The sequence below is a fragment of the Phoxinus phoxinus genome (genome assembly GCF_949152265.1).
Source record: "Phoxinus phoxinus genome assembly, chromosome: 22".
NCBI classification, from domain to species: domain Eukaryota; kingdom Metazoa; phylum Chordata; class Actinopteri; order Cypriniformes; family Leuciscidae; genus Phoxinus; species Phoxinus phoxinus.
The window spans coordinates 598,936-619,842 of NC_136897.1; the positions used below are offsets into that span (position 1 = coordinate 598,936).

The following is a 20,907-nucleotide window of genomic DNA, read 5'->3' on the forward strand; positions in this document are numbered from 1 at the left end:
CTCAAAGGGTAACACACACACTCCAGTCTCAAAGGGTAACACACACACTCCAGTCTCAAAGGGTAACACACACTCTAGTCTCAAAGGGTAACACACACACTCCAGTCTCAAAGGGTAACACACACACTCCAGTCTCAAAGGGTAACACACACACTCCAGTCTCAAAGGGTAACACACTCCAGTCTCAAAGGGTAACACACACACTCCAGTCTCAAAGGGTAACACACACACTCCAGTCTCAAAGGGTAACACACACACTCCAGTCTCAAAGGGTAACACACACACTCTAGTCTCAAAGGGTAACACACACTCCAGTCTCAAAGGGTAACACACACTTCAGTCTCAAAGGGTAACACACACTCTAGTCTCAAAGGGTAACACACACTCCAGTCTCAAAGGGTAACACACACTTCAGTCTCAAAGGGTAACACACACTCCAGTCTCAAAGGGCAACACACACTCTAGTCTCAAAGGGTAACACACACTCCAGTCTCAAAGGGTAACACACACTCCAGTCTCAAAGGGTAACACACACACTCCAGTCTCAAAGGGTAACACACACTCTAGTCTCAAAGGGTAACACACATACTCCAGTCTCAAAGGGTAACACACACACTCCAGTCTCAAAGGGTAACACACACACTCCAGTCTCAAATGGTAACACACACACTCCAGTCTCAAAGGGTAACACACACACTCCTGTCTCAAAGGGTAACACACACACTCCAGTCTCAAAGGGTAACACACACACTCTAGTCTCAAAGGGTAACACACACACTCCAGTCTCAAATGGTAACACACACACTCCAGTCTCAAAGGGTAACACACACACTCCTGTCTCAAAGGGTAACACACACACTCCTGTCTCAAAGGGTAACACACACACTCCAGTCTCAAAGGGTAACACACACACTCCAGTCTCAAAGGGTAACACACACACTCCAGTCTCAAAGGGTAACACACACACTCCAGTCTCAAATGGTAACACACACACTCCAGTCTCAAAGGGTAACACACACACTCCTGTCTCAAAGGGTAACACACACACTCCAGTCTCAAAGGGTAACACACACTCCAGTCTCAAAGGGTAACACACACTTCAGTCTCAAAGGGTAACGCACACACTCCAGTCTCAAAGGGTAACACACACACTCCAGTCTCAAAGGGTAACACACACTCCAGTCTCAAAGGGTAACACACACACTCCAGTCTCAAAGGGTAACACACACACTCCAGTCTCAAAGGGTAACAAACACTCTAGTCTCAAAGGGTAACACACACACTCCAGTCTCAAAGGGTAACACACACTCTAGTCTCAAAGGGTAACACACACACTCCAGTCTCAAAGGGTAACACACACACTCCAGTCTCAAAGGGTAACACACACTCTAGTCTCAAAGGGTAACACACATACTCCAGTCTCAAAGGGTAACACACACACTCCAGTCTCAAAGGGTAACACACACACTCCAGTCTCAAATGGTAACACACACACTCCAGTCTCAAAGGGTAACACACACACTCCAGTCTCAAAGGGTAACACACACACTCCAGTCTCAAAGGGTAACACACACTCCAGTCTCAAAGGGTAACACACACTTCAGTCTCAAAGGGTAACGCACACACTCCAGTCTCAAAGGGTAACACACACACTCCAGTCTCAAAGGGTAACACACACTCCAGTCTCAAAGGGTAACACACACACTCCAGTCTCAAAGGGTAACACACACACTCCAGTCTCAAAGGGTAACAAACACTCTAGTCTCAAAGGGTAACACACACACTCCAGTCTCAAAGGGTAACACACACACTCCAGTCTCAAAGGGTAACACACACACTCCAGTCTCAAAGGGTAACACACACTCCAGTCTCAAAGGGTAACACACACACTCCAGTCTCAAAGGGTAACACACACACTCCAGTCTCAAAGGGTAACACACACTCTAGTCTCAAAGGGTAACACACACACTCCAGTCTCAAAGGGTAACACACACACTCCAGTCTCAAAGGGTAACACACACTCTAGTCTCAAAGGGTAACACACACACTCCAGTCTCAAAGGGTAACACACACACTCCAGTCTCAAAGGGTAACACACACACTCCAGTCTCAAAGGGTAACACACACACTCCAGTCTCAAAGGGTAACACACACTCTAGTCTCAAAGGGTAACACACACACTCCAGTCTCAAAGGGTAACACACACACTCCAGTCTCAAAGGGTAACACACACTTCAGTCTCAAAGGGTAACACACACACTCCAGTCTCAAAGGGTAACACACACTCCAGTCTCAAAGGGTAACACACACTCCAGTCTCAAAGGGTAACACACACACACTCCAGTCTCAAAGGGTAACACACACTCTAGTCTCAAAGGGTAACACACACACACTTCAGTCTCAAAGGGTAACACACACTTCAGTCTCAAAGGGTAACACACACACTCCAGTCTCAAAGGGTAACACACACTCCAGTCTCAAAGGGTAACACACACTCCAGTCTCAAAGGGTAACACACACTCCAGTCTCAAAGGGTAACACACACACTCCAGTCTCAAAGGGTAACACACACACTTCAGTCTCAAAGGGTAACACACACACTCCAGTCTCAAAGGGTAACACACACTCCAGTCTCAAAGGGTAACACATGAATGATGCTGCACGATTCTCAAGTGTTCACTCCAGTGTTTCTTATCATATTCTTTTCCAGGTACAATAAGCGTATTCCCGACATCAAGGAATGTAAAGAGTATGTCATCGCTAACTGGTGAGCTTCTGAAGTATGAACTTGTTTCAAACGCAGGGATGAAAGAAAAAAATCATTATCAGTTATTGCCCTTGACATTTAAAAAATAAAACCGCGAACAGGGAACGTTCTGTCAAGGTTTTGAACGTTACGAACAAATGTTCTTCCAGTAACATTAATAGAACATTCATTCAAAGTTATCTGGTCTTTACTAATGTTCTCAAAGTGTTAGCGCCAAAACATTATTTATACATCGGTTTTCTGAAACTGTCACGAATTCACTGGAGGCAAGCTGGTTGAGAACCCCATTGTTGTTTCAACAATGTTTTTTTTTTTAATGTTACTACCGGTACTTGTTTCAGAACGTTCAGAGAACATTTAAAAAGTAACGTTTCCATAATGTTTGAAAAATTATAAAACGTAAGGTTCTCTTAGTGATAGAGAACTGATGCTGATAGAGAACTGATGCTGATAGAGAACTGAATCTGAAACTGTTGTTCTCCAGCGGAGCCGTGCGGAGAGAGAAGCGAGGCTTTCTGAGAAACGCTCTGAAGGAACTTATCAAAGTGTTGGAGGATGAACCGGCACTGCTTGGACCTAAGGTTTCAATCATTCTTTTAATTTTAAATTTTTTCCCATATACAGTAACTCATATCTCTATGGAAGCTTGTTTCCACCACAGAATAAAACATTTTAGAAGATAATTCTGACTTTATAACTCGCAATTCTGACTTTATATCTCGCAATTCTGACTTTATATCTCGCAATTCTGACTTTATATCTCACAATTCTGACTTTATATCTCGCAATTCTGACTTTATATCTCGCAATTCTGACTTTATATCTCACAATTCTGACTTTATATCTCGCAATTCTGACTTTATATCTCGCAATTCTGACTTTATATCTCGCAATTCTGACTTTATATCTCGCAATTCTGACTTTATATCTCACAATTCTGACTTTATATCTCGCAATTCTGACTTTATATCTCGCAATTCTGACTTTATATCTCACAATTCTGACTTTATATCTCGCAATTCTGACTTTATATCTCGCAATTCTGACTTTATATCTCGCAATTCTGACTTTATATCTCGCAATTCTGACTTTATAACACAATTCTAACTTTATAACTCGCAATTCTGACTTTATGTCTCACAATTCTGACTTTATATCTCGCAATTCTGACTTTATATCTCGCAATTCTGACTTTATATCTCGCAATTCTGACTTTATATCTCGCAATTCTGACTTTATATCTCACAATTCTGACTTTATATCTCGCAATTCTGACTTTATATCTCGCAATTCTGACTTTATATCTCGCAATTCTGACTTTATATCTCACAATTCTGACTTTATATCTCGCAATTCTGACTTTATAACACAATTCTAACTTTATAACTCGCAATTCTGACTTTATGTCTCACAATTCTGACTTTATATCTCGCAATTCTGACTTTATGTCTCGCAATTCTGACTTTATAACTCGCAATTCTGACTTTATATCTCACAATTCTGACTTTATATCTCGCAATTCTGACTTTATGTCTTGCAATTCTGACTTTATATCTCGCAATTCTGACTTTATATCTCGCAATTCTGACTTTATGTCTTGCAATTCTGACTTTATATCTCACAATTCTGACTTTATGTCTTGCAATTCTGACTTTATGTCTCGCAATTCTGACTTTATGTCTTGCAATTCTGACTTTATGTCTCACAATTCTGACTTTATATCTCGCAATTCTGACTTTATGTCTCGCAATTCTGACTTTATAACTCGCAATTCTGACTTTATATCTCGCAATTCTGACTTTATGTCTCGCAATTCTGACTTTATATCTCGCAATTCTGACTTTATATCTCGCAATTCTGACTTTATGTCTTGCAATTCTGACTTTATGTCTCACAATTCTGACTTTATATCTCGCAATTCTGACTTTATGTCTCGCAATTCTGACTTTATAACTCGCAATTCTGACTTTATATCACAATTCTGACTTTATATCTCGCAATTCTGACTTTATGTCTCGCAATTCTGACTTTATAACTCGCAATTCTGACTTTATATCTCGCAATTCTGACTTTCCCTTTCGTCCTGGGAACTCCGACATGTCGTCGGGGAGTTCCCTGACGAATTGGGATCACGCTAAGGAGACCAAATGCCTACGAGAGAATTAAAACGAGCCAATGAAAATCGGCATGCAGGAATGCATTCCGCAGCCCGCCTACCAGCGCGGGCATAAAAGGCGGAAGCAACGCATGCATATTGCTTTTAGCTTCGGAGCCGACCGGTTGTGTCCTCTCTGAGTGAATGAGCTTTAAGATTGTATCTTACGCTCAACGAGTCTGCTGTTTCGGGACGGGATCTCTCTGTGTTGGTGAGACGGCGTTTCAGCGACCGCGCGGTTCCTGTCTGCCGGCTGCGTTTACACGCTGTTATTTCAAAAGCTGTTCTCACAGCTGGTAAACGGTTGAGTGCGCACAGCGGGCTTGCAGTTTCCCCGCTGTGCTGCCGCGTTGGGTCCCTGTGTGCTTCAGCACAATAGAGAGAGTACTTTCTTCCTGAAAGAGCAACATGAGTGAAGATCGCGTCCTTTTCAGGATGACGTTTCACTCGTGTGTTTCTGGATGCGATCGTTTCCTGTCCTCATTTGACGGCCACGTTCATTGTTTCACATGCCTAATCAGTGTGTGAGACTACGTTCGTGGGTGGTTCATGTCCTCTCAGGAGTGCATGACCACGTCGGCACGTTGTTCGTCTCCCCTTTCACGTAAAGGCTTGAGCCGCTCAGCATGCCGTGTGCCGTCGAGCACCGGCTGACAGCGCGGGTTGTCACGGCAACCCAGCGGGCGTCATTCGGCGCTCTAGATGCGCGGTCGAGACTCGTGTACCTCTACGAGGTTGAGTCCCTTTTGCTTGATTCCCCAATCTAGTTCCTTTTCTAAAAAGGAGAGGACTACTTTGGCTAAGGAGCATTTGGTGATTACAGGGGGTTACAGTGCGGAATGTCTCGTCAGGTGAAAGACCCTCACGAGCTTCCCACTCCTCTAGCGCATCGCAAACATGCTGAGACTGTGTTCGTGGGTGGTTTATGCTTTCTTATGAAAGCATGACCACGTCGGCACGTTGTTCGCCTTGCCTGAAGGCTTGAGCGCCCAGCATGCCGTGTGTCATCGAAATGATGCCCACGTTCACTGTCTTGCATGCCTGGTGACGGCCACGATCACTGTTTCACATGCCTAACAAATGTGTGTTGAGTGCGTTCGTGGGTGGTTCATGTTCTCTCATGAGTGCATGACCACGTCGGCACGTTGTTCGTCTCCCCTTTCACGTAAAGGCTTGAGCCGCTCAGCGTGCCGTGTGCCGTCGAGGCTTTCGGATGGGATTCTGGTCCTTCTCATGGGGGGACCAAGCATTTCATTCGGGGCTCCAGGGGAGGACAGATGTCGATCGCTACATCAGAGAGAGGGCTGTTTTACTCTGAAAATTATGCTGCTATAAAATTAGTTCCTACTATAATAGTATATTCTCATGCTGAAGATTCAGACTTGACAGCTACACTTCCTGGGCTATTCTAAAGTGTCTGGGTGAATGTGAACAGTTTTGGCAGTATGGAAGCATTTTGGTGCCAATATGGCAAGCCAAACATGCCTAAATCTGCAGAAGTTTTTCCTCTCTCACTACCCCTGCACATTCAGTGCACATGGGTAGTTCTGACTCGGGGTGGAGCTGCGCTCCTGCGCTTGACCCAGGCGGTCCAGCTGATTTGGAGTGTCTTCGGAGCCGCACAGATAGACCTGTTTGCCTCTCCAGACACGACCCATTGCCAGTGGTTTTACTCCCTGACCGAGGGGACCCTCGGCACGGATGCCCTGGCTCTCAGCTGGCCCCGGGACCGGCGCAAGTATGCGTTTCCCCCAGTGAGCCGCCTTGCACAGACTCTGTGCAAGGTCAGGGAGGACGAGGAGCAGGTCCTTCTAGTGGTGCCGTATTGGCCCACCAGGACTTGGTTCACGGAACTCATGCTCCTCGCGACAGCCCCCCCTTAGCCGATTCCTCTGAGGAAGGACCTCCTCTCTCAGAGACGGGGCACTCTATGGCACCCGCGTCCAGACCTCTGGAAACTCCATGTCTGGTCCCTGGACGGGACGCGGAGGTTTTAGGTGGTCTGCCACAGGCAGTGGTAGACACCATCACTTCCGCTAGAGCCCCCTCTACGAGGCGCCTCTATGCGTTGAAGTGGAACCTGTTCGTCGCTTGGTGTTCCTCCCGTCAGGAGGACCCCCGAACTTGCCCGATCGGAGTCGTGCTTTCCTTCCTGCAAGATGGGTTGGAGCGAAGGCTGTCTCCCTCCACCCTCAAAGTGTATGTTGCTGCAATAGCCGCAGATCACGATGCAGTAGAGAGTAAATCTTTGGAGAAGCACGACCTGATCATCAGATTCCTTAAGGGTGCTAGGAGGTTAAATCCACCTCGCGTTTTGCACCCTGTACCCTCTTGGGACCTAGCTCTGGTGCTCAGAGCCCTCAAAGTCCTCCTTTGAGCCTTTGTCAACAGTGGAGCTTATTATCCTGTCCAATAAGACAGCGCTCCTGTTGGCATTGGCCTCTTTCAAGAGGGTCGGGGATCTGCAAGCTTTTTCGGTCGACGAATCGTGCCTAGAGTTCGGGCCGGGCCTTTCTCACGTTGTTTGAGACCCCGGCTTGGATATGTGCCCAAGGTTCCTACCACCCCCTTCGCGGTTCAGGTAGTGAACCTGCAAGCGCTGCCCCAGGAGGAGGCAGACCCAGCCCTAGCTTTTCTCTGTCCCGTCCGCGCCCTGCGGGTTTATGTTGACAGAACGCAGGACCTCAGATCAGCTCTTTGTTTGTTATGGAGGCCAGCAGAAGGGGAAGGCTGTCTCCAAGCAGAGGTTGGCTCACTGGTTAGTGGATGCTATCACCCGAGCTTATGAGTCTCTGGGTGAGCCTTGTCCTCCCAGGTTGCGTGCTCTCTCCACTAGAGGTGTTGCCGCTTCCTGGGCTTTGGCTCAAGGCGCCTCGCTGACAGACATCTGTAGAGCTGCGGGCTGTGCGACACCTAACACGTTCGCTAGGTTTTATAGCCTGCGTGTGGAACCTGTTTCCTCCCGAGTGCTCGCTACGGCCAGTGGTGCGAGGGAATAGGTTGTGTCGGCTTGCTACGCCATCCTGCGCTTCGGCCAGGTACGTGCGTTTTTTGCTCCATTGGCGCCCAACGTCGGTGAGCCTCGTGAGTTCCTCCATCACCCCTCCGGTGTCTGGCGTAGCGGACCGCCAGCGCCAGGTCTGCTACCTCTAGTGGAGTTGCTAGTAGACTGGGTGTTCTCTAGTGGTCTCTACTGTGACCCTTGATGCCACGTGCAGTTCAGCCGTGTCTTCCCCTAGACAGACTCTTTCTGTCGTCCCTGTTGAGTTCGCTCCCACTTCCTCGGATGGGACCACCTCAGGGACTGCCATATGTTTCACTATTCCACTGGGCTAGTACATATGTGTATTCCAGGCCTTCCTCAGGCTGGCTGGGACTTCCGCAGCGTTCCCTTCCCCTTTTTTTGGGGTTAGGGCACGTTTCCCAGTGTTATCCAATATCCACTGAGCGGGTCTTGTGGAACAGCAGTGTGATTCCTAGCTAGCTCCCGCAACTTATTCAGAAACTGCTGCAGGGTAGCTTAGCTGGGCGCTGGAAGGGGCCAGCACCATGGCGTTTTATTAGGGATCCCAATTCGTCAGGGAACTCCCCGACGACACGTTTGAGTTCCCAGGACGAAAGGGAACGTCTCGGTTGCGTATGTAACCCTCGTTCCCTGAGTACAGGGAACGGAGACGTGTCGTCCCTTCGCCATGTTGCTGTACCTTCGCGGAGGACTGGACACCGTTCGGCTCCTCAGCGAAAAGCACTATGCATGCGTTGCTTCCGCCTTTTATGCCCACGCTGGTAGGCGGGCTGCGGAATGCATTCCTGCATGCCAATTTTCATTGGCTCATTTTAATTCTCTCGTAGGCATTTGGTCTCCCTAGCGTGATCCCAATTCGTCAGGGAACTCCCCGACGACATGTCTCTGTTCCCTGTACTCAGGGAACGAGGGTTACATACGTAACCAAGACGTTATATCTCGCAATTCTGACTTTATAACTCGCAATTCTAACTTTATAACTCGCAATTCTGACTTTATAACTCGCAATTTGGACTTTATAACTTGCAATTCTGACTTTATATCTCGCAATTCTGACTTTATATCTCGCAATTCTGACTTTATAACTCGCAATTCTGACTTTATATCTCGCAATTCTGACTTTATATCTCGCAATTCTGACTTTATATCTCACAATTCTGACTTTATAACTCGCAATTCTGAATTTAAAACTCGCAATTCTAACTTTATAACTCGCAATTCTGACATTATAACTCGCAATTCTGACTTTAGATTTTGCAATTCTGACTTTATAACTCGCAATTCTGAATTGCGCAATTCTGCACTTTATAACTTTATAACACACAATTGCAACTTTAGAGCACGCAATTCTGACTTTATAACACACACTTAAGTCACACACACCTGTTTTATTCTGTGGCGTAAACAAGCTTCCATAGATGAGTGTGCTGAACTCTGTGGTTGTTCCAGGCTTTATACGTGTTCATGGCACTGTCGTTCTCCCGTGATGAAGTGCTCTGGCTCGTGCGTCACGCAGAGAACATCCCGAAAACCAAGACACCGGAGGATTACGCAGACTCGTGAGTTTCATCCTGAGCACAACACAACTCAAACTGTGCACACTCTCCCAAGACCTGGAAAAATGTGTGTGTGTGTGTGTGTGTGTGTGTGTTGTGCTGTGCTGTGCTGTGTGTGTGTGTGTGTGTGTGTGTGTGTGTGTGTGTGTGTGTGTGTGTGTGTGTGTGTGTGTGTGTGTGTGTGTGTGTGTGTGTGTGTGTGTGTGTGTGTGTGTGTGTGTGTGTGTGTGTGTGTGTGTGTGTGTGTGTGTGTGTGTGTGTGTGTGTGCTGTGCTGTGCTGTGCTGTGTGTGTGTGTGTGTGTGTGTGTGTGTGCTATGTGTGTGTGTGTGTTTGTTGTGCTGTGCTGTGCTGTGCTGTGTGTATGTCTGTGTGTGTGTGTGTGTGTGCGTGTGCGTGTGCGTGTGTCTGTGTCTGTGTCTGTGTCTGTGTCTGTGTCTGTGTGTGTGTGTGTGTGTGTGTGTGTGTGTGTGTGTGTGTGTGTGTGTGTGTGTGTGTGCGTGTGCGTGTGTGTGTGTGTGTGTGTGTGTGCGCGTGTGTGTGTGTCTGTGTGTGTGTGTGTGTGTGTGTGTGTGTTGCAGACAGATAGCAGAGCTGCTGTTCCACATGGAGCGTCTGCGAGTGCTTCTGGTCCAGCACAGGTACGTCCTCCAGCGTTACCATCTCCAGTACCTGTCCCAGTACGACGCGCTCGTGCTCAACGACACCATACAGGTACAGCTCTCTATCCTCTTCGCAAACACACACAATCAGATGTTTATGTGCCATTTTTGCTCCATTTTCTATCTTCTGGTTTCAGGGCATGCACGTGTGTCCAGAAGAAGAATCGGTTCTCATGTCGTCGTTCGTCTCATCTCTCTCTACAATGAGTCTCAAGCACTGTGAGTTCTTTCCACCGTACAGATCAACATGCATTGGGTATTTTTTCTGAACACACTTGTGGAAACACAGCCACATATTTTGTATAATTGTGCAAAGTGTAATATTCCTGTTGTCTAATAAATACATTCCAGGGATTATTTTAATTTCTTGCCCTGTTTTCCCGCTTCAGACTCTTGATAAAATGTTTAGGGAATTAGTCTTTAATCTATCAATAGAAAGAATCAATGATGCAAACTTCATCAAATACAAGACTTTTTCAGTTTCAGCTCTAAGCAGCTCGGCAGAATATAACATTCATTATTCAGTTCTTGTCTGATAGTGTCTGGTCTGGGAAAAAGAGTGTCAGGGTGATTTCACATCTGTAGTTCGGTTCATTTGGTCCGGACCAAGGGAGAAAAATGATCCTTTGTAGCATTTTTCAGGCGTTTGGTTCCTTTTCACACCACACTGATTGCTCTGGTCCGAATCAGCTGATGAGACGAACCAAAATGCAGTCACGTGACAACATCCACATCACTCGTTGGCCAGATGGGTCTTTTCCTAACTGCACTTCGATTGTCAGAATTTACGTGCGGGAAAATTCCAACAGAACAAACGGAAGTAAACAAAGACCCAGCTAGAATTTTTTTGTTCTAAAACTGTTCTGAGAACATTATCTTGAAATGTTATAATAATGTTTTCAGCGGGTAGTTTTATTTTAGTTCCCAGAATGTTCTTGTAAAAGGTAGGAAAACATTCTCTAAAAACATTCTAAAAATGTTTAATGATAACATTGTTGGAACATTATTCCCTAATGTTCTTATAACATTTTTAGCGGGTAGTTTTATTTAAGTTCCCAGAATGTTCTCCTAAAAGGTAGGAAAACATTCTTTAAAAACATTCTAAAAATGTTTAATGATAACATTGTTGGAACATTATTCCCTAATGTTCTTATAACATTTTCATTGAGTAGTTTTATTAAAGTTCCCAGAATGTTCTCATAAAAGGTAGGATAACATTCTCTAAGAACACCCTAAAAATGTTTAATGATAACATTGTTGGAACATTATTCCCTAATGTTCTTATAACATTTTTAGCGGGTAGTTTTATTTAAGTTACCAGAATGTTCTCCTAAAAGGTAGGAAAACATTCTCTAAGAACACCCTAAAAATGTTTAATGATAACATTGTTGGAACATTATTCCCTAATGTTCTTATAACATTTTCATTAAGTTCCCAGAATGTTCTCCTAAAAGGTGGGATAACATTCTCTAAAAACATTCTAAAAATGTTTAATGATAACATTGTTGGAACATTATTCCCTAATGTTCTTATAACATTTTCATTAAGTTCCCAGAATGTTCTCCTAAAAGGTGGGATAACATTCTCTAAAAACATTCTAAAAATGTTTAATGATAACATTGTTGGAACATTATTCCCTAATGTTCTTATAACATTTTCATTGAGTAGTTTTATTAAAGTTCCCAGAATGTTCTCCTAAAAGGTGGGATAACATTCTCTAAGAACACTCTAAAAATGTTTTGTGATGACCTTCTATAAAGGTTTAATCATAACATTTTTAGAACATTATCCCTTTACATTCTCATAAAGTTTTTAGCAGGAAGTTTTATTTTTATTCTTAGAATGTTCTTCTAAAAGTTAGGATAACATTCTCTAAAAATACTCCTAAAAATACTAAACATTCTTATAACGTTTTTAGAGGGAAGTTTTATTTTTGTTCCCAAAATGTTCTCTTAAACATAAAAAATGCTTAGCAATAACATTGTTAAAACATACAATTTTATTAATCTCAAAAATAAAACACAAAAATCTAACAGGTTTATGAATGGCATCCACATAAATGATTAAAAGTTCTGCGTACAGTAGATGCCCAACATTACATGAAGAACTCCGTAAAGTCCAATGTGCAATCACACGTCTTGACTGCTGTTTGCTCAGAGCGCTCATCATCAGTCTTTGCTGGTTCTTGCAGAAAAATAATAGAGTCATCTGCATTAATAGGTGTTCTACTGTTCTTCTCTTCTTGTTTTTCAGCTGCTCTCCCAGTTAGCAGAATTGAGCTCCTTTCTCTGTGTGCATGGTAGAGTTTTTCCTCATAGCCTATAAAAGAAGATCATGCAACAGTGTAAACAGAAAGAATACAAATACATATTACATATTAAGAACACAAGCAATATTGACTTTAAAGGGATACTCTACCGTTTTTTCATATTAAACTATGTTATTCCCTTAACTAAGACGAGTTGATACACACTCTCTCGTCTCAGTGCGTGCACTTCATCGCTCTGGCGCGCCGCAACACTTCGATACCACAGTTCATTCAATATGGGCCAAGCAGAGAAGCTACCAAACACCTCCACGTTTTCCCTATTTAAATACAGTTACTCGAGTAGTGTAATTCGACCTAGGACGGTGACGCAAAACAAAACGTTGCGCTTTTCTAAGCGTGTAAAGTGGATAACTATATTGTATGGCGGAATACCATAGCAAGTGCTTGGGAGCACTTCGACTTGGCGGAGTAATATCTTCTGGGAGAGGGAGCGGAGGCCGGTGAGAGGATTTTTCACGAGTGAAGATATTACTGCGCCAAGTCGAAGTGCTCCCAAGCACTTGCTATGGTATTCCGCCATACAATATAGTTATCCACTTTACACGCTTAGAAAAGCGCAACGTTTTGTTTTGCGTCACCGTCCTAGGTCGAATTACACTACTCGAGTAACTGTATTTAAATAGGGAAAACGTGGAGGTGTTTGGTAGCTTCTCTGCTTGGCCCATATTGAATGAACTGTGGTATCGAAGTGTCGCGGCGCGCCAGAGCGATTAAGTGCACGCACTGAGACGAGAGAGTGTGTATCAACTTGTCTTAGTTAAGGGAATAACATAGTTTAATATGAAAAAAACGGTAGAGTATCCCTTTAAAAACTTTCAAAATTAGCCAGCCTAATTATTAATCAGAAATTATGTAAAGATTAATTTATTTAAAAGTATAAATATAATACCTTATATCTATTTTGTAGATATGTTTATTTAAAACATATATTTAATCCATTATATACATGTTAATAACACAACTAGAGGCTAAATTATGTGAACAAACTACAAACTTGGCTTGAGAAGTGTGGACCTTGAACTCAGGTCGCCTTGAGCACAGCTGCAGCATGTCACAGCACTGCCCACGAGGCTTTTGCTCTGACGTAACAGCTCATTTTCATCAGATATACTGTCTATGGATTGTTACATTTCTTGCAGATTTCTGCTCGTTTTAAATCAGATACAGATAAAGTAGCACTGCATTTGAATGCATTGGCGATAGAACAATTTCTAGTGTGATTTAATCATACCTGTGTATCGTCTCTTTACTATTTTAGTTACTTCAAAAGCATAAAGAAATGCTATAACTTCTGTTTCTACGCAGTTTCTTATTTAGAAATCACAGGACAGTGTTGACACTAACTTTCTGTGCTCCAGTAGGTTTCTGTGTGCGCACAATCTGCACGTTAAATGTGAGCTACTGTCTGTGCATATGAAAGCTTGTTTCCGGCATGGAATACAATTTTTTTTAAAGGTAATTGCGACTCACAATTCAAACTTTTTTTTCTCAGAAGTGCGAGATAAACTCACAATTGGCTGTTTGAAAGTCAGAATCACAGGATAAATTAGTAAAACCTGAGAAAAAAAAAGCAATTCTGGCTTCTTTTTTTTTTTTGCTGTCTTTTCTCAGAATTGTGAGATATAAAGGTACAATTGCAAGTTATCAAGTCCAATAGGCCCTTATCTCATTTCCTGGTTTTGGAACATTCAAAATCGCCAAGCAGTGCACTCACTTCCGGTGGTTACTTAGTTACACCTTTAGATGAAAAGTAGGTCAGTAAACTTAAATAAAATCGCGATATAGACCAGTGTCTGTCAATATTAAACCGCATAAAGACCATTTAAATAGGAATCGTGCATGTTCTGTGTCTCTGTGAATGAATGGCACAGACGCGCTGTTTCATTTACCACACACACACTGAGGCACGCATGACGCTTGCGATGTTTTTAGCCTATATGAGGACATTAATGCACTTCATCAATACAGCCGCTCTGAGAGTCACTTCAGCAGCATTTTAGCTTCATTTGAGAAAAACGATCATCATATCATAAAACACAGAGAGACTCAAAGGCCTACACGGCAATCCGTCAAAATAAAAGTTTGGTCTAACCTTTGAAGAAAGTTTTGCTTAAATCATTACATTTTAAATAATTGGTTATAGCAATTTAATTAAACCATTAAAATGGAATCAAGAAAACAAAACAAAAAATAACTTTTGGGAGATGCGAGAGCGAAGTAGTCCAGTGATAATTAAAAGACAGCCATGGTTAATGCAATTTGCAAAACTTGCAATTTGCCCTTTAGTTACTGTTGCTATGTCCAACAAGCCATGGCGCTCTCACGCCACACATCATGTTGTCATGCAATGAAAAATACATTGCGGATCAAAGAAAAAACGCTGAAACGTCTAAACGCCGAGACAAGACAGAGCAGGTTACTTTTTATATGAAACAAAGTCTCAACGTTTAATTTGTGTAATTTTTGTAAAAAAAGATTTTTTTGTAAAAATAGAATGTAAAAAATAAATACCTGTCAATCAAACTCCCTCGAAGGGTGAATTCTGAGGGGAGTAAAAAAGCCAGCTCACAATTCTGATATTTTCTTGCAATTGTGTGTTCCTGCCTCACAATTCTGAGAAAAAAAAGAGAAAAAAACCCTGTAATTTTACTGATGGAAACAGACAGTAAAAAAGTGGACTTTAAAGATTTCTTATTCTGTAGCTCCCTGTGGGATTTTTTTGATAAGTCCATAAAAATGCATCCATCCATGATAAAAGCACTCCACACATCTCTGGTAGGTTAATCAAGGCGAAAGGTGAAGCGAAGTGATGCGTTCGAGTAAGAAACATATCCATATTTTAGGGCTGAAAACATAGTCCTACAAAGCTATTATTACAAGAGCATGTAATCAGAGCAGGTAATTTTACCATTGTTGCCAGCATGACTATACCAGCTCAGTAGGGCTATTTCACAGAAGACTACTACTGAGAAATTTCACGTTATTTGACTTTGCTTTTCCAGTGCGTGATCGGTACATGATTGGAGTGTTTGGGCCGTTAACGACAGAGCAGAACGCGGAGCGCAAACACGGAGCAGAACATTGAGCAAAGAGCTCAATGTTGTGTGACACAACATTGTGTGTGTGTCAGTGCGACACACACACACACACGGAATGGAGAGCGCGGCGCGGAAAAGACCCGCTCATGAAAGCTGCGCGAGAATGAAACCTGATCTCCGAACACGGAGGGGCGGGATGGCATATTTTCAGCCTTTTCCGCAACAGGAAGTCATTAAAACGAGGCAAAAAAAGTGCTGCGTTAATTGCGTTATTTTTTTAAACGCGTTAAGCATCTAAAATTAACGCGTAGATTTCCCCAGCCCTACCATAAATCTTTATCAACTTAAATAACTAGCTTCCGGCAGACAGCCATATGCAAGTCAAATTACGCCCAAAGAGTAACTCTTGTCAATGTACGACGTAGGAGTAGCATAAGCTTTGACGGCTCTCGCGGTTCAAACTAACAGGGCTAGGCAATAAATTCAAGCTCCTCCCACATTTCTCTTTAATGATAATTTTTCTAAAAATCTCCGTGGAAAGAAAGTCAGATATACATCTGGGATGGCACGAGGGAGAAAAAAGAGATCATTTATATTTTGGAGTGCATTGTGCCTTTAAAATTGACTACGGTTTTATAAACTGCAGTGGATACTTACTAGTGATGGACTTGTTTCTTGTTGGTGCCTGTTCTGCTCCGTAAACATTGTTCCCATGCTTGATCTTAAGAAAATGTAAAAAGTGTGTTAATGTGTGTTAACAGACTATTGATCTGGGTCACAGGACCATTTTTTATGTGTTCCCAAAGTGTTATATCTGGAGAACCCTTACTAACATTAACCATGGTTTTGCTACACTAACTAAATGGTAATAAATTATTGTAATCAATCCACCATAAAAACATGGTTTCTACACTTTTACTATAATAAAAACCATGGTTAATTTAGCAAAGGACCCTAGGAACATGTCCTAAAAAGAACAGCTCATCCAAGAGTTCTCTCGTTATTTAAGGACACTCCATGATGTTCCAAAACTGTATGAATTTATTTTGTATAACCTTAATTAAGATATCTTGAGAAATGCATTCACTTTTCTTTTTTTTTCTTTTTATAAAATGTGTTCCAATGTTTTGGGTTCCAGTGTTGTTTTATTCCCAACATTCTTGTGTTTCACAGAAGTAGGCTAAGTCATACAGGTTTGAAAATAATTTCATTTTGAAAGGACATTTATGTTTGGGTCAGCTAGGCCCGTAAACTCATATCAAGAAGACAGGTAAAATACTGTCTGGAGGGTTTGGACCAGTGTGCCTTTGAGCATAGTTTATATGTTTTGCCTCTATTTCACGTGTATTTTACTATGACAATACTCACCAACTGAAGATTGTGTGGCTGGATAATATTTATTCTCAAAATTCCTGGATATGAGGGAAACACAGACATACAGCAATATTATTAGCTATTTGTATTTACTTACTAAAAGAGACATTTGCAAAAGCGTGCAAAATTTTACTCACCAGCTCAAAACATATTATGATGACACATTTTGACGGATCGGTAACGTTAGGCCGATATCCCGCGATCAACAATATTCAAAAGCCTAACGTCTGCATGTGGTTCGAGTTCCTCTCTGTATAAAGACACAATGTTCTCAGTTCACTCATTGCAAAGCTCCTATGCTGAGTTTTATTTTATTTTTTTTATCAAAAACTAAGTTAGCTGACAACACATAGCCTGAAACATTGACATAATATCGATATTGCTCTAATCGCATTTAACATTAGATTCTCAATTTAACACACTATATTTTGATAGCAGAATGTATTTTTATATAAAATAAAGTTATTTACCTTCCGCAGATTGCATTGCAATATGTCCGTTACACACGTTGTTAAAATTCGTTGTCCATTTACATCCCGCAACTCGCTCAAAATACAAATGTAACCGCACGATGCAAAATAATCCATGTTTTAAACAATGTAAAAGCCACAGAACCGAAGGAGGCCTACTGAAGATCCCGAGCAGCACACACACACACACACACACTCACTCGCTCGCTCACTCACTCCAACAGACGAATATTCAAACTTGACCTGTAAAAGGCGCGCATAGCTGTCATTGGCCAGATTCCTGGATGACAGTCTGAATAACCAATCATGCTCAAAACAACTCGAAGAGACAGCCAATAATGTGGTAACATTGCAATTACAGGAAAAGATGACATGTTTTAAAAGAAAGAATATGAAAAAAATGTACACGTGCTATTTATTTAGTTGTATTTGTAAGCTGGCTTTTATATTTAATCAATTGGTTAAATGGTGTCTTCATTGCAGTGCATGATAAAAAAATTACAATAACATACAAATAACATATAAATAATAATAATAATAAATAACATAAATAATATATACCATATATAACAATATATTTACCACTGCTCTGCCAAACAGCAATTTAAAAGAGCAAACATATATTAAACAGAGCAAACATTGCATATGTAGGCTATTCATATACAATTATGTATACCTACCTACATGAAAAACTAATGGATTGGTATCATGGTGACATTAGAGGGACATTCATGTGACCCATAATGATCCTTTTGCACTTTAACAAAATATTGACCTTTCCTTAGAAACACTCTTATGCCTAATAATGTCAACTTGCTTTTCACCCTGTGTGGCACTGTTACACAACCTGTTGGTTTAGGGTTAATCCTCTGTCCAACGCAACACTTTGCTAACATTGGCATAATTCTATACAAGTTGCAACATTTTCACAGGCAAGGTTTAAGCCTAGTCCAGACTAAAATGCACGTTTGAGCTGTTTTACCTGAAAGCAACTTGCACTGACATATATTAAAATGTGTCAGTGCCATTGTTTTGTCTCAAGATGCACACCAGTAATGTTTATTTTTTTCTTTCTAAGGCACATTTTTAAAAGCTAATTAAATGCACTAAGGCCTAATCCTGGCTTAATCTAAACTCTGTGAAACCGGGTCTGGGTTAGAAATTAAGGGTTAAGGTTAACCCTAACTCTATCCCTAACCCTTGTCTACAGACTTTTATTTAACAGCATAGATAGACTCCAAGATGTTGACTGCAGTGGTTAGGCCTTTAGCGTTGATACATGATGAATAACTTCTCTCTGTGACAGTCTAATGTATTTTAGCAAAGAGTGTTTGTATGGATTGTCCCTAATTAAGCTAGAGCTATTGGTGCATTCAAGTCATGTCATAAAGATCATATTTACAAGTTGAACGCCAACACAATGATGAGAATATGAGGAAGCTCAGGATTTTCTTTAACCCCGATCTTGAAGAGTTAGGGGTGTGTCAGAGAGAAACATTGTGGGATACCACTATACAGATATTCAGCAGTGACAATGAAGTAAGCTAATGCTTGCACAAAATATGATAGCATTATAATAGAACAATATAATATGTGATGATAAAGTTTACAGTGGCTTCATTAATTTAAAACATTAAAAACATTTGTAAAACCTCATGAATACAAACTTCCCAGGAGGACTTAAAAGCACCATATGTTCCATCGTGAACCCCGTTTGCCTGCTGTCTGACCAGCAAGCTCAATTTAACAATAATTGTGTAGTTTAATTACTAAATGTTACATTTAAAATGTTCTAATTGTGTTAACAAGTCGCATTACAAGAACGTTTTATAAAAAACACTCATCATCTCAGGTCTCAGTGATATCCTCAAAACATTTTACAAACGTTGATTTGATAATGTTATTATCTATGTTATTATGGAACATTGTGCCAATGTTTTACTGAGAATATTATATAATCTGTTATCTCAACAACATCCTCAAAACATCCTCAAAATGTTACATTTGAAATGTTCTAATTGTGTTAACTTGTCACATTAGAAGAACGTTTTAAAAAGAACATTCAACATCTCATCTCTCAATGATATCCTCAAAACATTTTCCTAATGTGACAGAGAGAACGTTCTTCTTTTGTTATCATGAAACATTGGGACAATGTTATATTGAGACCATTGTACAAACTTTAACTTTAACAACATTCCCAAAATATGCTCAAAATGTTCCAAGTAAAATGTTCTAATTGTGTTAACTCGTCACATTAGAAGAACGTTTTAAAAAGAACATTCAACATCTCATCTCTCAATGATATCCTCAAAACATTTTCCTAATGTGACAGAGAGAACGTTCTTCTTTTGTTATCATGAAACATTGGGACAATGTTATATTGAGATCATTGTACAAACTTTAACTTTAACAACATTCCCAAAATATGCTCAAAATGTTCCAAGTAAAATGTTCTTCTTTTGTTATCATGAAACATTGGGACAATGTTATATTGAGATCATTGTACAAACTTTAACTTTAACAACATTCCCAAAATATGCTCAAAATGTTCCAAGTAAAATGTTCTAATTGTGTTAACTCGTCACATTAGAAGAACGTTTTATAAAGAACATTCAACATCTCATCTCGCAATGATATCCTCAAAACATTTTCCTAATGTGACAGAAAGAACGTTCTTCTTTTGTTATCATGAAACATTGGGACAATGTTATATTGAGACCATTGTACAAACTTTAACTTTAACAACATTCCCAAAATATGCTCAAAATGTTCCAAGTAAAATGTTCTAATTGTGTTAACTCGTCACATTAGAAGAACGTTTTATAAAGAACATTCAACATCTCATCTCTCAATGATATCCTCAAAACATTTTCCTAATGTGACAGAGAGAACGTTCTTCTTTTGTTATCATGAAACATTGGGACAATGTTATATTGAGATCATTGTACAAACTTTAACTTTAACAACATCCTCAAAACATCCTCAAAATGTTACATTTGAAATGTTCTAATTGTGTTAACTCGTCACATTAGAAGAACGTTTTATAAAGAACATTCAACATCTCATCTCGCAATGATATCCTCAAAACATTTTCCTAATGTGACAGAGAGAACGTTCTTCTTTTGTTATCATGAAACATTGGGACAATGTTATATTGAGATCATTGTACAAACTTTAACTTTAACAACATTCCCAAAATATGCTCAAAATATTCCAAGTAAAATGTTCTTCTTTTGTTATCATGAAACATTGGGACAATGTTATATTGAGATCATTGTACAACTTGTTACCTCAGAAACATTCCCAAAACATCCTTTGAATGTTGCAAGTAAAATGTTCTTATTTTGTTTTTATGAAACATTGGGACAATGTTATATTGAGATCATTGTACAAACTTTAACTTTAACAACATTCCCAAAATATGCTCAAAATGTTGCAAGTAGAATGTTCTAATTGTGTTAACTCGTCACATTAGAAGAACGTGTTATAAAGAACATTCAACATCTCATCTCTTAATAATATCCTCAAA

General features: G+C 41.0%; 1 protein-coding gene and 1 long non-coding RNA gene across 3 annotated transcripts in view; one reads left to right on the forward strand and one right to left on the reverse strand.

Annotated features, from left to right (window-relative positions):
- Positions 1-20,907, forward strand: part of nckap1l (NCK associated protein 1 like) — an 83,125-nt gene that overhangs the window by 23,109 nt on the left and 39,109 nt on the right. For both annotated transcript variants that reach the window (XR_013795889.1, XM_079597512.1), the window contains exons 10-14: positions 2,711-2,767; positions 3,252-3,348; positions 9,397-9,506; positions 10,084-10,216; positions 10,302-10,383. Coding sequence is in view for 1 of the 2 variants with exons in the window: in XM_079597512.1 (XP_079453638.1) it covers positions 2,711-2,767; positions 3,252-3,348; positions 9,397-9,506; positions 10,084-10,216; positions 10,302-10,383 (479 nt within the window). In the remaining variant the exon portion in view is untranslated. The remainder of the gene's footprint in view (positions 1-2,710; positions 2,768-3,251; positions 3,349-9,396; positions 9,507-10,083; positions 10,217-10,301; positions 10,384-20,907) is intronic.
- Positions 12,142-17,609, reverse strand: LOC306990557. Its single transcript, XR_013795890.1, has 6 exons — positions 17,376-17,609; positions 17,043-17,155; positions 16,900-16,943; positions 16,189-16,252; positions 15,005-15,106; positions 12,142-12,483 (listed from the first exon to the last, which is right to left on the reverse strand). It is a non-coding gene; the product is annotated as an uncharacterized lncRNA (long non-coding RNA).